General features: G+C 40.3%; 1 protein-coding gene across 1 annotated transcript in view; it reads left to right on the top strand.

Annotated features, from left to right (window-relative positions):
• Nucleotides 1-12953, top strand: part of LOC104963130 (voltage-dependent L-type calcium channel subunit alpha-1C-like) — a gene marked incomplete at its 5' end in the record, with an annotated part of 21558 nt that extends 8605 nt beyond the window's left edge. The window contains one exon of the mRNA XM_010791692.1: nucleotides 12807-12953. Within this exon, the coding sequence (XP_010789994.1) occupies nucleotides 12807-12953 (147 nt within the window). The remainder of the gene's footprint in view (nucleotides 1-12806) is intronic.
• Between the last annotated feature and the right edge of the window lie 1054 nt (nucleotides 12954-14007).

Below are 14007 nucleotides of genomic sequence, written 5' to 3' on the forward strand. Positions count from 1 at the left end.
CACGAGGGCAGTAAATGTGTGGTCCGTTTTCGTCCGTAAACGTACGGGTTTGTACCAACGTCTCGGTCCCAATTTCCCCTTAGGCCGAAGACCGCCTTGGTCCCGAAACGTAACCGTGGGTGTTACTAACTTTTAGGGTGTCCCGGTAACGCTAACTTTGAAGAGAACTGTCCGGGACTTGCATTCTAGGGTGTAGGTCAGACACTACACATTTAACTGTCTGCGGGCACACTTTCCAGTAGTTTATGTAGATTAAATAACAACTACCACACATGGACTTCCGACTAATTATAGGTGGACTTGGTCCGACAGTTTGCTAATGTTAAATTAGTCTAATTGTCAATTTTAATTTTGGTTACTAATTTAGTACGTTTGATACGGTTTTTTACGAAAAGAAATACATCTACACCCTACCTTTCTATTTACTTTCTTCCGCCTATGTATGGTAAAGTTGTATGTCATAGTCCCCTTTTTTCATCAAACGGTCGGTGGTTAAACCGTTCCAGGGAGGGTGAAAATTTGATTCTCTCAGGACATTAAAGTAGGATTCTATGGTAGTTGTCTCTCTGTTTACTTTTTTTTTTAGGTCTTTTAGTGAACAGCTAAATTTCTGAATAAACGTTTAATCCACCTTTTATTCATTAACAGTTATTGTTTTCAATTAGAGTTATGAACATTATATGGGCCACCGTTCGCTGTCTCCACGTTTGCAATAAGCATTCAGAGTGTTCCCAAGGTGTGTGACACGCTAACGGGTAAGGGTCGTTCTAGAGGAGATCTGTACTAAAACCCGACAGCACCCGTTGTGGTCTGAGTTGAGGGAGAGTTTCTAAGTACCACTCTAGACCTTGAAAACTCCTGAAAAACGAGTAAACCAGAGAGTATAATCCATATGGATCCTACTTTTTAATGTCCGGACAGGAGTATAAAATTCACCTATTGAACGTGTTACCACCGACTGATTTATGAAAAGGGGGTGCCATACATACAATAAATATTGTAACGATAGACCAGTTTTACTTTCTGTCGTGTGTGATGGATAGTTTAGTAGTTTGGGTACCCACAGAATAACGTATGCCAACTAGATAGTTTTTTCGTTTTCTAAGGGAAGTCCTTGAAGGCGTTGTTGTGGTGCGGCAAAGACTAGACTACCGGTCTTTTAAATAGTTTTCTACAAGATAACTCTTCATGCTAGCTGATGCACTGTATTCAAAAAAGTTTTGGCCGATACAGAAGCATAAGCTGGTTTCACATATGCAAACACACAAAACTTCTCAAGTAAAGAATGATTAGACGCAGACACGTTACATGGTCGACGTTCTACACGAAACTGAAAAATACTAGAATGAAATTGTACTTCAAATTAATCCACCGATCGGTAGAAGTCATATTACCGCCATCGGATCGGTCGCGGACGGTGACACTACATCACCCAAACCCGCACGGTAAGACGTGTAATCGCAAATACGCAATTATAAACAAATTGCGTTAATAATTTTTTTTATTAATGAAACCAAAAAACAACAACGGCAATTTGCTATTCAAACTGTCGTAATTACTTTGGTACTGGTTCTCTAATGACCTTTGGTAGACATGAGTCGTAGTTGTATTTCGTAATGTTGTCGTTTCAATTTCGACGTCTAGCTCTCCGTTTGTTTGTCTGTCATCTAACGATCATAATACGCTTAGGCTTAGGAAATAAACGAGTGTTGCCCCTGTAAACCATATTGTTGTCGTCTATTGTACTATTTCACCTCCTCGGTCTACATGTACTTGAGTAACAACATGCAGTGGTGTATGGGAGAGTAGGGACTTAATGAGGGCCTTGGTTTTCCTTGGTACTTTACTTCTGGGCCCGTAGGACTAGTAGGTAAAAAGTCCCGGGGAGACGTTGACGGTAACTGGAGTGGGATTAGTAATTCCTATCTTTGACATTCTTGTTTGTACATTAAATAACTTGTATCGTACGTATCTCTCCTTCCTTATTGTTAGTCCCTATAGTTTATGGCCACGTCTTAGTCAACTCGGTCGAGCTGTCGTAACGTTGTACTCACAAAATAATATAACCTTGTTCATCTTGGGACGTTCCCACTATTAGGTCGACCGAACGGGTAGTTACTAGGAATAGTCTGTATTCAGCGACAAACAATATTTTATATGACTTTCTGTGGAAAAAAAATATTATAGTCCACTATTTGGTTTAGTAACAAAGTCTGGAAAACGTCGGTCGGATGAAGGTCCGACTTTCTGGGTTGGTTTTAAACTTGGATTCCTCCTACCTACCAAAATGTAACTTATAGAGATTGAGTTCCCACAGGTTTGAGTTAAGTAAGCGCGTCGCCCAGTGTAATCGTACTATCAACGTGAAGTTTCCGGCCACATTGACATTCTGATATAGTTTTTTATGTCATATCAGTAATAAATTTAATATTTTTTACATAATAATAATGTAAAAACGGAGAGTAAACTCATACTACCCTTCCATTATTAATGTATTATTTGATGCAGACTTTCGTCTTAGAGCCGTTTTTATTCGTTAGAGAAGTCAACGCTTTTTACTTAAATTCTTTCTATTTCGGTGTAAGACCTTTTTTTCGTTTGATTTTTTTTCCTTCACTGTAAAAGTTTTTTTATTGTAAACCTTTTTTTTCGTTTAAGACTTCTTTTTCATGTCGTCCTTTTCTTCGTGCCGGTCTAACCAGGGGGCCGGACTCAAACTGACAAATTGGGACGGACAAGTGACCGAGCGCAATCAAAGTGTTACGTCTTCAGATCGTGACGTTTCATGGTATGACTACGATGCTAGGATGCGTAGTTGAGAACTCGAGATCAGGCGAATAAATGAAATACGTTACCCCAACATCTGTACGACTCACAGTGCTCTGGAATTTGATATGGTAACAGGATCTACTATCTAATTCCAACACACTTGTAGTTTACCTGTTATGTACCACGGTGACTAACAATAATTCACATCTGAAGCAAAGTAATAGGAAACGGTTATCTAGAGGATCTTAATAGGAAAACGGTATTGTAGCGCAGCACTTACAAGTTTCAAGATGTTTTCTGCTAAATTGTTAAATATCCTGGACCTTTAGGAAACTTAAAGTTCGACCGCCAACTTTCTTCCTCTGTACTTGTTCTCCCTACTCACATGCTCTACGTGTGGGAGGTATAGTTTACGTGTCATAGTCGACAGTCACTCCTTTCCGAGGGTATAACACGTCGAAGACACACTCGTCCGACAGGAGTCGCGACGGTAATGCGTCGAAATGATAACACAACACCAGGCTAAACCGACTAAATCATCCAGGTGCATGACAAATCGAGTAGCACACTTTAAGTAAACAAAATCTATGTTATAAACCCGTCCAGTTTACAGCCAGTTACGAGTGGACCTTTACAGTTCGTCTTCAGAAACATGTCGCAAGCGAAGATTACCTATAACAGGGTTGACGCACAGCAGAAACGAGCTTTCACTTTATCATTCCACATACGACAACCAAACCAAAGTACTTTACGTACCCACTAAGATCTTACTATTAAACTGTGGCAACTTACGACAGCAAAACAGATTGGCCACGTAAAATGTACACACAAACAACAAACACCAAACAAAAAAAACCAAAAAAAACCGGACCTTTTCTTGTTCTTACATCAAGCTAATGCGTCATGTGTGTGTGTGTAGTGTGTGTGTGTGTTGTGTGTGTGTGTGTGTGTGTGTTGTGAGTGTGTGGTGTGTGTGTGTGTGTGTTGTAGTGTGTGGTGTGTGTGTGTGTGTTGTGTGTGTGTGTTTGTGTGTGTGTGTGGTGTGGTTGTGTGTGTCGTGTGTGTGTGTGTGTGTGGTGTGTGTGTGTGGTGTGTGTGTGGTGTGTTGTGGTGTGGTGTGTGTGTTTGTGTGTGTGTGTGTGTCGTGTGGTGGTGTGTGTGTGTCTTACACTGAAAGGTATTACTTAACTATCCAGTTAAGCAGGTACAGGCTTTGATTCATTTATTGACATAATATAAATCATATGCCTCCTAAATAATAGTAGTTAATCATTGTGGGTTAACAACTTCTATGATTCCTATGTCTGTATACATTATAAACATACTTATTGAAGTGTAGTTTTAAGGGCTGGACACATCAAGCTGACAACAAAGAACTGACACAAACGGACACCGACATCGCCTCGCGTCCCTGCGTCTTGGCCATGTGTCGCACTGGAACACACCGCAAAGACTTCAGCCGACGGCCAAGAAGCATGTACGAACTGCGCATGCGTGAGTGGCAATAACTCTCCTTACCAGCAGGCGGCGGTAGTGTGTATTCGTCATTCAAAAGAGGCAACAACCGGAAGACAGACTGTGGCCGTTTCTCAATCTCGAGGATACTGGCTTCCAAGCCAATATTTCAAGGATGCTACGTCATCGAGTGCCGCCGAAGTACTGTTCCAATCTCCAGCATACTTGGAATTCCACCGAGGCCGCGTCCTTGGTTTGGGGGTAATTTCGAGGCTGCACATGGGTAGACTTCGTGTCCTTCAAATCCTCACAATGCTTTGCGCACGGACCAATTTCCCCAAATCTGTGGCGGAAAATGTAAGGCGGGGCCTCTCATATGAGGCACACCTGCACACTTGCTAGTCTGTTCCACTCTTCGTTTTCCGAATGCCAGGAAGGATTCTTGCCTAGCTTCTGGAGGAAGTGACTCGGAACGATTGAGAAACGGCCACTATTTCAAGTATACTACGTCATCGAGTGGCGCCGAAGGACTGTTTAAATGTATATGCCCAGCATTCGGCGCCACTCGATGACATAGTATACTTGAAATAGTGGCTCAGCAGCAGGTATAGTCGACATTGAGAAACATCCCGTGTTTGCGTACAGCAGACACATGACAAAGGGTTAGGCAAAATACGTGCTGTATTGTTATGAAAAGTGGAAAGCTGTGCAGATACTAAAAGAGGTGTACAAATGTGCAAAATATTTGGAGGGTGGTGCAGAACTGGAAATACTTAAATGAAACAAATAAAAGTAAGATATTGTTTGATAAGTGTATATTAATGTTATGCAGGAACACTGGCCAGGCCCAATTTTCTAGACCTTAGTGAGGCTGTTAATACGATTTTCCATTTTTTTCTATTTTGAATTAGAGCTGCAGCAAGGAGTGGGCCCTTAGTTTGCGGCTTGCATGTGTGCATCCCTCATTAATTAGTGTCTGATCAGGTGTCATCATCAGTTAATCGACTGATAATCACATCCTTACTGCCCACCCAAATAGATCCCTGTTGGGACACGACAAGGAGAAGGAAAAGCAGATGGATGTAGAGAGTGAGAAATGAGGCAGATGTGAGTGAAGAAAATGAGAAAAGGAGAAGGGCACACAGAGGAGATGACGGGAGGGACTGATCTGAGGTGGGATAATCTAATTGGTCCCCTTCCCTGTCTGTTATCTGGTGGAGACAATTAAACGACAAGAGCAGGACTTCAAAAGTTTTAATGATTTTTTTTCCTTTAAATTGTTCGATGATTACATTATTGCTGCTGTAATTCATACTTCTACTTTAACTTTTTGGTGTGTGTGTGTGTGTGTGTGTGTGTGTGTGTGTGTGTGTGTGTGTGTGTGTGTGTGTGTGTGTGTGTGTGTGTGTGTGTGTGTGTGTGTGTGTGTGTGTGTGTGTGGCAATGACATTTTGTGGCAGAGTGCTCAGAGTTGCAGTGATAGCATCTCTCCCCAGTCTTCATCATTAAGCAGATAGCAGCTCCACTGACTTGAATTTGCATCAGAGCTTATTAAAGTCTGCAGTTGAGTCACACTGGAGTTCCACTCAGTTAGGTTCACTTCAAGTTCAGTTAGATTTAAAGGTGATTGTCCTTACAGTTTATCGACTAATCTTATGAACTCTCAAAACCATTTGCTCAATCCCTGTGGTCCATATTAATTAAATATTTTACGTTTCTTAACTTCAGTTATAACGGGAATATTCAATTTGGATAATCTGGATATACATCATGTGCATACAGTTCATTATTGTATTTTCATATTCCAATCCAGCAGGTGCAAAAAACATATGCAGGTGAATAAGAATAATACAATTATGGATGGCTGAATATTTATAATGCAATTTTACATGCTAGTTCACTGTCATGGCTCACTAGGAGACTTGAAATTATCTGAGCCATCACGAGTAACACCTGTGCTCTCCCTACCATGGCAAATACAACGTTTGCTGTAAAAAAGGCATAATATCGATTCTGTTAGCCATCGTCTATTGACTGATCAGCAGGTCCAACATGTTGTATAAAATAGCACAAATTATCACCTGCTCTACTATGATATGTAACAATGTCTGTTGTTAAAATAACAAATACAAATTAATGCAATATATACACAAGTGCAATAAAACATAGGAATGGCACATGAATAAGGTATACTATGCATAAAAGGCAACGTTCTACTTAAGAAACTTTTGAGTATACTATTATTGACTGTAGTCATACTTATATAGCACTTGACTGCAGAACTTTAAGAATACTAATGTTAAGTATTACTGTATTGTACTGTTAGACCTATGTGAATACTGTATTAACCACTGATTGACTGAAGCACTGCAGAAACCTTTGTCTGCACCAAAACCATTGACTGCATTGACGTTAATACTGTATGAGTGAATTATGGTTACATACTTTTGGCTGTAAAGTCATGTGAGGGATGGATTAATTATTGGATTAGGTTCTGTCACTGGCGGTTAAGCGCCCTAGCCCTCCTCCCATTTTCCTCATCTTCCCTCTATCCCTGTTTTTTTCTGTACCACCTAGATTTGAATCTCCTTCCTGTTTCCTTTTATTTTCCTTGTAATTTGTTCCCCCCTTCTTCATAACCTCTGTTTGACTCTCCATCCTCCCACCGTAAATCCACTTCCTCCCTCCTGCATCACGTTCTTCCTATTTCCTTCCCCAATCCCTTCATCCTTTGCTTTTCCTGCTTCTTCCCTTCAGTCAGAATTGTATTTCTACAGGCTGCTGTTTCCCCCCTGCAGAATGAAGGGCTGCTAATGGAATTATAGTCCCTCACATCAGCACACAGTCTATCATACAACACAGAGACCCACGGCATGACTGTGCATGTGCAGGACAGACACAGAGAGAGACCCGCGGTCAGACAGACAGATTAGTGAGCTCAGTATTATTAAAGTTTTACTCTCTTCAGTAATCCTCACACTGTCAAGCAGAGCGTGCACACACACACACACACACACACACACACACACACACACACACACACACACACACACACACACACACACACACTACCACGCACACACACACACACACACACGCGCACACACACACACACACACACACACACACACACACACACACACACACACACACACACACACACACACACACACACAACTATTCTGTCATCTACCATCCCAGCTGAATTACGGTTTCTTTTGAAAGATGAACTCCTTTTGTACTCGTTTTTTCCTCCAGTAGTTCTGCATCTTCTTAATCCTCCACTTCTTCATCATTGTGGTTGCCAAATCCTTCACCCCGCTGTCTCACCCCTCTACATCTTTCTCCTCCTCATCCCTATGTTACCTGCTCACAATCAGCCTCCCTCCTCCCCTCCCCGCTTTTATTTTCTTCCCTCTTTTCCCTCTAATCTATATAGCTGTCACTCCCTCCATTGGGTCTCAAGCAGCGGACAAGTTCATTTTCAGCCACGCACCCTTCCTCCTTTCTTCCATCAATCTACCCCTCCTCATCTCCCCATTTTTCTCGATCTCTCTTGCTCCGCTGATTTTCACAATTTTTCCCATCACTTCCCCCTCTGTCATTTTCAAATAGCTGACAATTATTCTCTCTCTTGCTCTCTAACATCTACTTAGCTGAAAGGAGCAGCTAGTCCATCGGCAAATTCATACACAAGACGGTTGCTTCGTTACTGGATTTAACAACCACTTCCCCACTGATTTAGACTACAATAATAAACATAATGACATAATGGAGGTGAACTCTTTTTTTGGCATAACAATCGTAATAGGCACTGTTTCCATGCTCTGCATTGCTTGTTTGACATCCCATCATGCTTTACCCTCATTATGATTGTCATCATAAATACCGGTTGTAAGCCTAATACTATTTTTATCCAATTCATGTGTCATTCACTCACTCACACTCTCACAAATCCAAAAGCAGTCTAAAACACCCGCCTGGATCAGTTGTGTATTTTGTAGGCTACATACCCCGTGTGTGTGTCTGCATATGTGTGGGTGTCTCTCATTTGGCTCTCTCGCTCTGTCCATATGTGCCTATTATCCGGCCGAGTGAGCACACACACACACACCTGCTCCCCACAATGCTCACACACGCGCACCTATACACACATATACATGCACCTGCTCTCATGAACGGCAACACACCCACCTGCTCCCCATTGATCTGTGACCCCCCCACAGACATTCCAGCATGCACTGACAGAGCAAAAAATCCACACAGTGTTAGCAGCATAAATGCAATTTACAAGGAAACGCCTGAATTGCCTGCTTATAGTCTGACCGAGGAGGTCAACAAACATGACAACCGAGCATACAGAAACACATCATAATGTACTGAGTATTTCATCTTAGTAGAAAACATGACGGCCTGTTGTCAGGGGAAATTCCCGCTCCTTTACTGAACAAAGTGCTTCTCATTTGTCTGAATACACAGAGCAGTAAACACAACTGTGCCTGCTTCAATTGAGGGTGTTTTGCCCTGTCAACAAAAATATGTCATTCATTTCCACCCTATTAGGTGCACATTTCCTTTTCCTTTTTTTTTTTTGAGTGAGGTCATTCTAACAGTAATATATATACAGTGCTGTTATTGCACTTTTCATTGCGGTGTGCGCTGATTACAAAAAACTTATCGTCTATGAATTTATTAATTAAACTGTGACATGCCATCTGAAGTGGATATTGAAGGGGAGGGGGTAAGAGGAAGTGTGTGCATGTGTATGTGCACACCGCTCCACATGAGATAAATATCACAGTAAAATGTCAAGGGAATCGGGTGTATAGATCATGCACTCAGGCTCCGTATTCAACAGCACATTGCTCACTGTCATCTGGACTTTCTAGTTTATTACAGCTTGGCCAAACCCTCAAGCTGTGAATCATGCTTCTGAAGCACTGATTGGTTGGTTTTTGTCCTACTCCCTGGAGGTCAGGGGGGGATAGACTGTATGTATTTGAAGCATAAGAAAAAAAGGACTAATATATAGATATGTTGTTATAAGGAGTTGTATAAGTCAAACACAACGCAAAGCTATCGTTACAAAGCAGGGAAAAGGTAAGATAAGATAAAGATAAGATGTATTTTATCGATCCCAAATTGGGAAAGCCAAAGCAACCAAATGTTCTGTGATGGTTCAATGCTACTGTTTTCTTTGGTTTCATATTCTATTTCCATCTAGTTTCTGCAGCCTTGTCTTTTGTTGGATTTTAACAAAGTTAACAATCATCCTCATGCAAAAAATAAATCCTCCTAATGGCAGTTTTCCATTCAGAGCTTCAGGAAATGAATCAAAGTATACTCGCAGGGACTGTTAAATTTAGCTAATTGTCATTCATCCCTATTCAAGTGACAATTGTTATAACAACGACATTCTGTGAGTAGGGCTAACTTTGAGCCAAAGATAAGACTGCATGGTTTTAAGCTCTGAAAGACATTGGAAGTCAAGTCGAACCACCCGAGGGGCTGGCTTGTGGAGAGGCTGGAGCAACATCCAAGAGAGAATTTAACTGTGGTAAGTTGGTCTTAGACCATAACATAAACACTTGAACACAATTGAAACCTAAAGTACCTGATGACATTCATTCCTAAGCATTGAAACATTTCCTTCAAAGCAGTAGTAGTAACACAACCCAATCTCCTTAAGACTTTATGAGTAGACTTCTAATTTGTTTTGATGATTCTGATGAAGCCGACATCTTATGTTGCTTTTTTTTACCCAGAGTAGACGAGAAAATAGGAATGCAACAGTTGAGTCCACTGAAAATTCCATAATATTAAATGTATTGGGATAAAACATTATCTCTGTGACACAAAAAAAACAAAACACCCCAAATGGATGACTGCAGTGATGTCTGTTCAGCTTCGTACAACAAATACACAATTGTCCAATTGTTGCTCTTGCTACATAATAGATTCTACAATTACAGTACTTTATTTTACCCCTAGACCCTGCCCAATACAGTCTCCTTAAGACCATTCTCACACAAAATGACATCACTATGTTTTGATGTATGTGAAAGCAGCATTCCTTGAAACATAAGGAGCTTTGACACACAGGAAGCCTGGATGTGGGGGTGAAGCAAATGATGGAGAAAGAAAAACGAAAAAAGATGAAGTGAGTGAAGAGGAAGTGAGAGTAATGGAGATACAGGTTGTGTAGAAGAGGAGGAGAAGGAGGAGAAACAAGAGGAGGAGGAGGAAGGCTTGTTCACACTGCGCCTCCACGCCGACCTTGCACATCCACACACAGTGCAGGCAGCAGATATTAATAACTCCTTATTAATATTCATCTGCAGTGGAGATGTGAGGCCAGAGTAACCCAGATACCAGCCGTCTCTCTACCTGTCTCTCTCTTTGCGTCGTTCCTTACATCTGATGTTCATGATCTCCATTAGCTGAAACTTTCATCCAATTTGCTGTGACTGAAACAGCCTAAACATCTTCTGTAACTACGTTCTGAGAGATGATTGTGGGCTATATTACAAAAGCAGAAATACCAACAACACTTGTAAAATGTAAGATAAGTTGATACACGGTGTTTTTATTCCTTTTTCCGTATTCCCATATCTGCATGTCTCCCTATTTGCTATACTTATTATTTAATCCTTTCCCTTTTCTTCCTGTTCTGTCTTTGTCTTCCTGTCCTCTCCCTCTTCACATCTGCCCTTTGGATCAGTAAAGGGCAGAATAGGCTCCTATAGAGGACAGCATGTGCCATTCAAACAAAGCCTGCATGCAAATGGCCTTCCGGTAAAGTAATTGCATTCATTTTTTGTACGCACTGAATGGAATTCCTAACCTTGGCAAGGTCATTACTATGCAACACCATCTGACCACCTGTACAGTTCAGACTCAACAGTGTCTGGAATACATATGTGGAATATTTTAGCCTCCATACTTGTACATGTAAGTGCCTGATCCATGTTTTTTTTTACACAAGGTAGAGAAATAACGTACACACCATTTAGAAAATCAACAGCAAATACATCTTGTGATTCCTAGCTTTCTTGACAAAACAGCAACTATTAGCATAGACAGAGTAACACAAGAATACCCATCATACCAAAGACCCCCATCACCTCAGCAACAAACTGTTCTGTCTGCTGCCGTCTGGCAGGCGGTACCACAGCATGAGGACTAAACCACCATACTCAGGGACAGTTTTATCCCACAGGCATTAAGACTGCTAAACACCTGAGCTCTGCTAAGTGCCCCGATAAACATTCCTGTTTGTCATCTTGCAATATACTTATTTATATAAATATTTATCCACGCAAAAAACAGTATTTAGTTTTGTCTTAATTTACATTATTTTATTTCATACTCTGTTCTTGTACATTTCATATTATATGAACATGTAGACTTTTTGCAATACTTTTTATTTTGTATTTTTGTATATATGTTGGATTGTTGGAGGAGCTCAGGTCATAAGATTTCCATTCCCATGTCTACACTGTAGCTTTGTGCATATGACAATAAAACCTTTGAATCTTGAATACCTACAGATTATGCAATATATAATGCACATTTACAGTTCATTACACACTTTGATTCTCGTACGTATAACCTTGTAGACTTGCTAATTATATTATCAAATTATATTTTCACATTACCGCTGCTCAAGAACCTCTTCAGATTCATACTGTTAAATGCTTTATTATATTTCACGCTGTTGTAAGTACACAAATGTGAACGCATTGTTCAGTCAATATTCTTTCCACATGTTCTGAACAAAAAAAAGAAAAATGCCACTTTTGAATTCCTGGTCTGATTGTTGCATTTGTATCCTTTCTACAGCCAGGCTTTGGAAATATCAACAGCCAGATTCTAAACGCTGATGGATGTCTGCTTTGGCTGCTAAACTGCCGTTCTGGCAGCAAACCAATCAGTTGCATATTCAATCGCTCTCTTCCTCAAGTCATCTTGTAAATACATACCCTTTGACGGTAAAATATGGAAAATCAAGCCTGAAAGCTTTCCAATCTCCCAATTTCTCTGAGTGACCCTGGCATACCTGTACAGAGGTTAATTACTCTTCTCTGTGGATAGGTAACTATGGTAAAGACAAATGGCTGAACCTTAAGAGCTCAAGAGAAAGTTTTCCTCTGAATATACAATAAGTGTGATTTTTGCGCATGACCTGCACACAATCTAAACTTTAAAAACTAACCCACGGCTTATTTTCAGTTACTCTGATCACACAGATGAATCATGTCCAAACTGTTTATACTTAGCACCATTTATATTTTTGTTTAAAAAACAAGTCACTCACTGCTGTATCTTTAAAAATAGAAGACAAGGATACAAATTGAAAGGAAAAAACACACTTTAAAGTTCCACTGAAAAGACTGAAATGTTTAATTAAATGTATTATGTCAACATATTTCACATAACTGTATTGTGAGAAAAATATTAGATTAAACTTAACATTTTTGTTCTCATCCAACCTAATACAGTTATATGACATTTGTAAACTTTATTAGTGAAGGTTTCAGTTTTTTCAGTATTGTTTCTCCTCTTCCCTGCTCTGTTTACAGTCTTTGCCAAGCCTGCCAGCGGGACCCACCGACCTCACTCTGCAAAAAAAGGCTGCAAAAATGAGCAAAGCATGTTTCCACCAACTGGTACAGCTGCTGTGGGGTCGACGAGAGGTTAAAGTGGAGTGTAAAGGACTTCTCACCTAAAAAATGCAACAATAAAACTGAAAAATCTGCATGGACAAGGTAATGATGACAGCACTCTGCCTCGTGCCCCAGAGCAAGGAATGTAGCCCTTATTTCCAGCATGCAGTGGGAGGCTGTGGTTTCACTGGGAAGCTGCCAGCAGGGAGTGTGTGTGGCTGTGTAAATGTGAAGCAGAGCATTGATGAAAATGTAGTAAACATTCTTAAAGCTTGTTTCCCTGGATGAAAAGGGTAAACAGATTTAACTCAGGGTAACAACACAATTTGTAAAGTTCAAGCCCATGCTTTGTTGATTTTTATTATATCGTCACCTATAATAAAAATATCCCCCAATGCTACTGTGCTGATGTTTCTCTTCCTGCTGACATATCAATGCTGCATCAAAGGACAACAATAACCTATAGATGCTGCAGCCATGACTATAAGCCTCTGTAGACACGACAAACACACATTAGCTGTTTCATACAAGCATCTGAATTTTTAATGTCTTTTTCTCAGCCTGCTATGATGTAAGGCATATTGAATTTATATATTTCATGTAACATATTTGGCTAAGTGTTGACAGATGGCGATATTGAAGTGTTATTAATGGGATTTCAAAGGGAGATTCATATTTATTTCGGGAAAAATACAAAAGTGGGCTGCTATTTTTTTCATTCAACAGGCTCCTATGGGAAGCTTTTTTTTAGCTTCAGAAAGAGCTAAATCTAATTATATTTCCCAGCCTCATATTCAGTGTGCTTGTTTTTACTTGTCCATTTAGAGTTGAATCTGATTGTTTTTTACAGTATAAGAAAGAAACATGTTAACAGACAAAGCCAATTGTTTAACAAAATGCTATCAATAAATGATCTCAATTTAGCTATTGTAAATGTTATCAACCATATGTCTATACTCTATAGGATACATCTTGTCACGATTCTCATGTCTAATTGTCTGATTGTGTTCACCTGTAGCCCTTGTGTTTCTCCTCCCCTGCCCGGCTGTTTCTCGTCCTGTGATTACCTCTCCCTGTATTTAGTCTTGTCTCTTCCTGTGTTCAGTGTTGGTTCGTC

The sequence above is a fragment of the Notothenia coriiceps genome, unplaced genomic scaffold (genome assembly GCF_000735185.1).
Source record: "Notothenia coriiceps isolate Sejong01 unplaced genomic scaffold, NC01 NC01_scaffold00035627, whole genome shotgun sequence".
Classification (NCBI taxonomy): domain Eukaryota; kingdom Metazoa; phylum Chordata; class Actinopteri; order Perciformes; family Nototheniidae; genus Notothenia; species Notothenia coriiceps.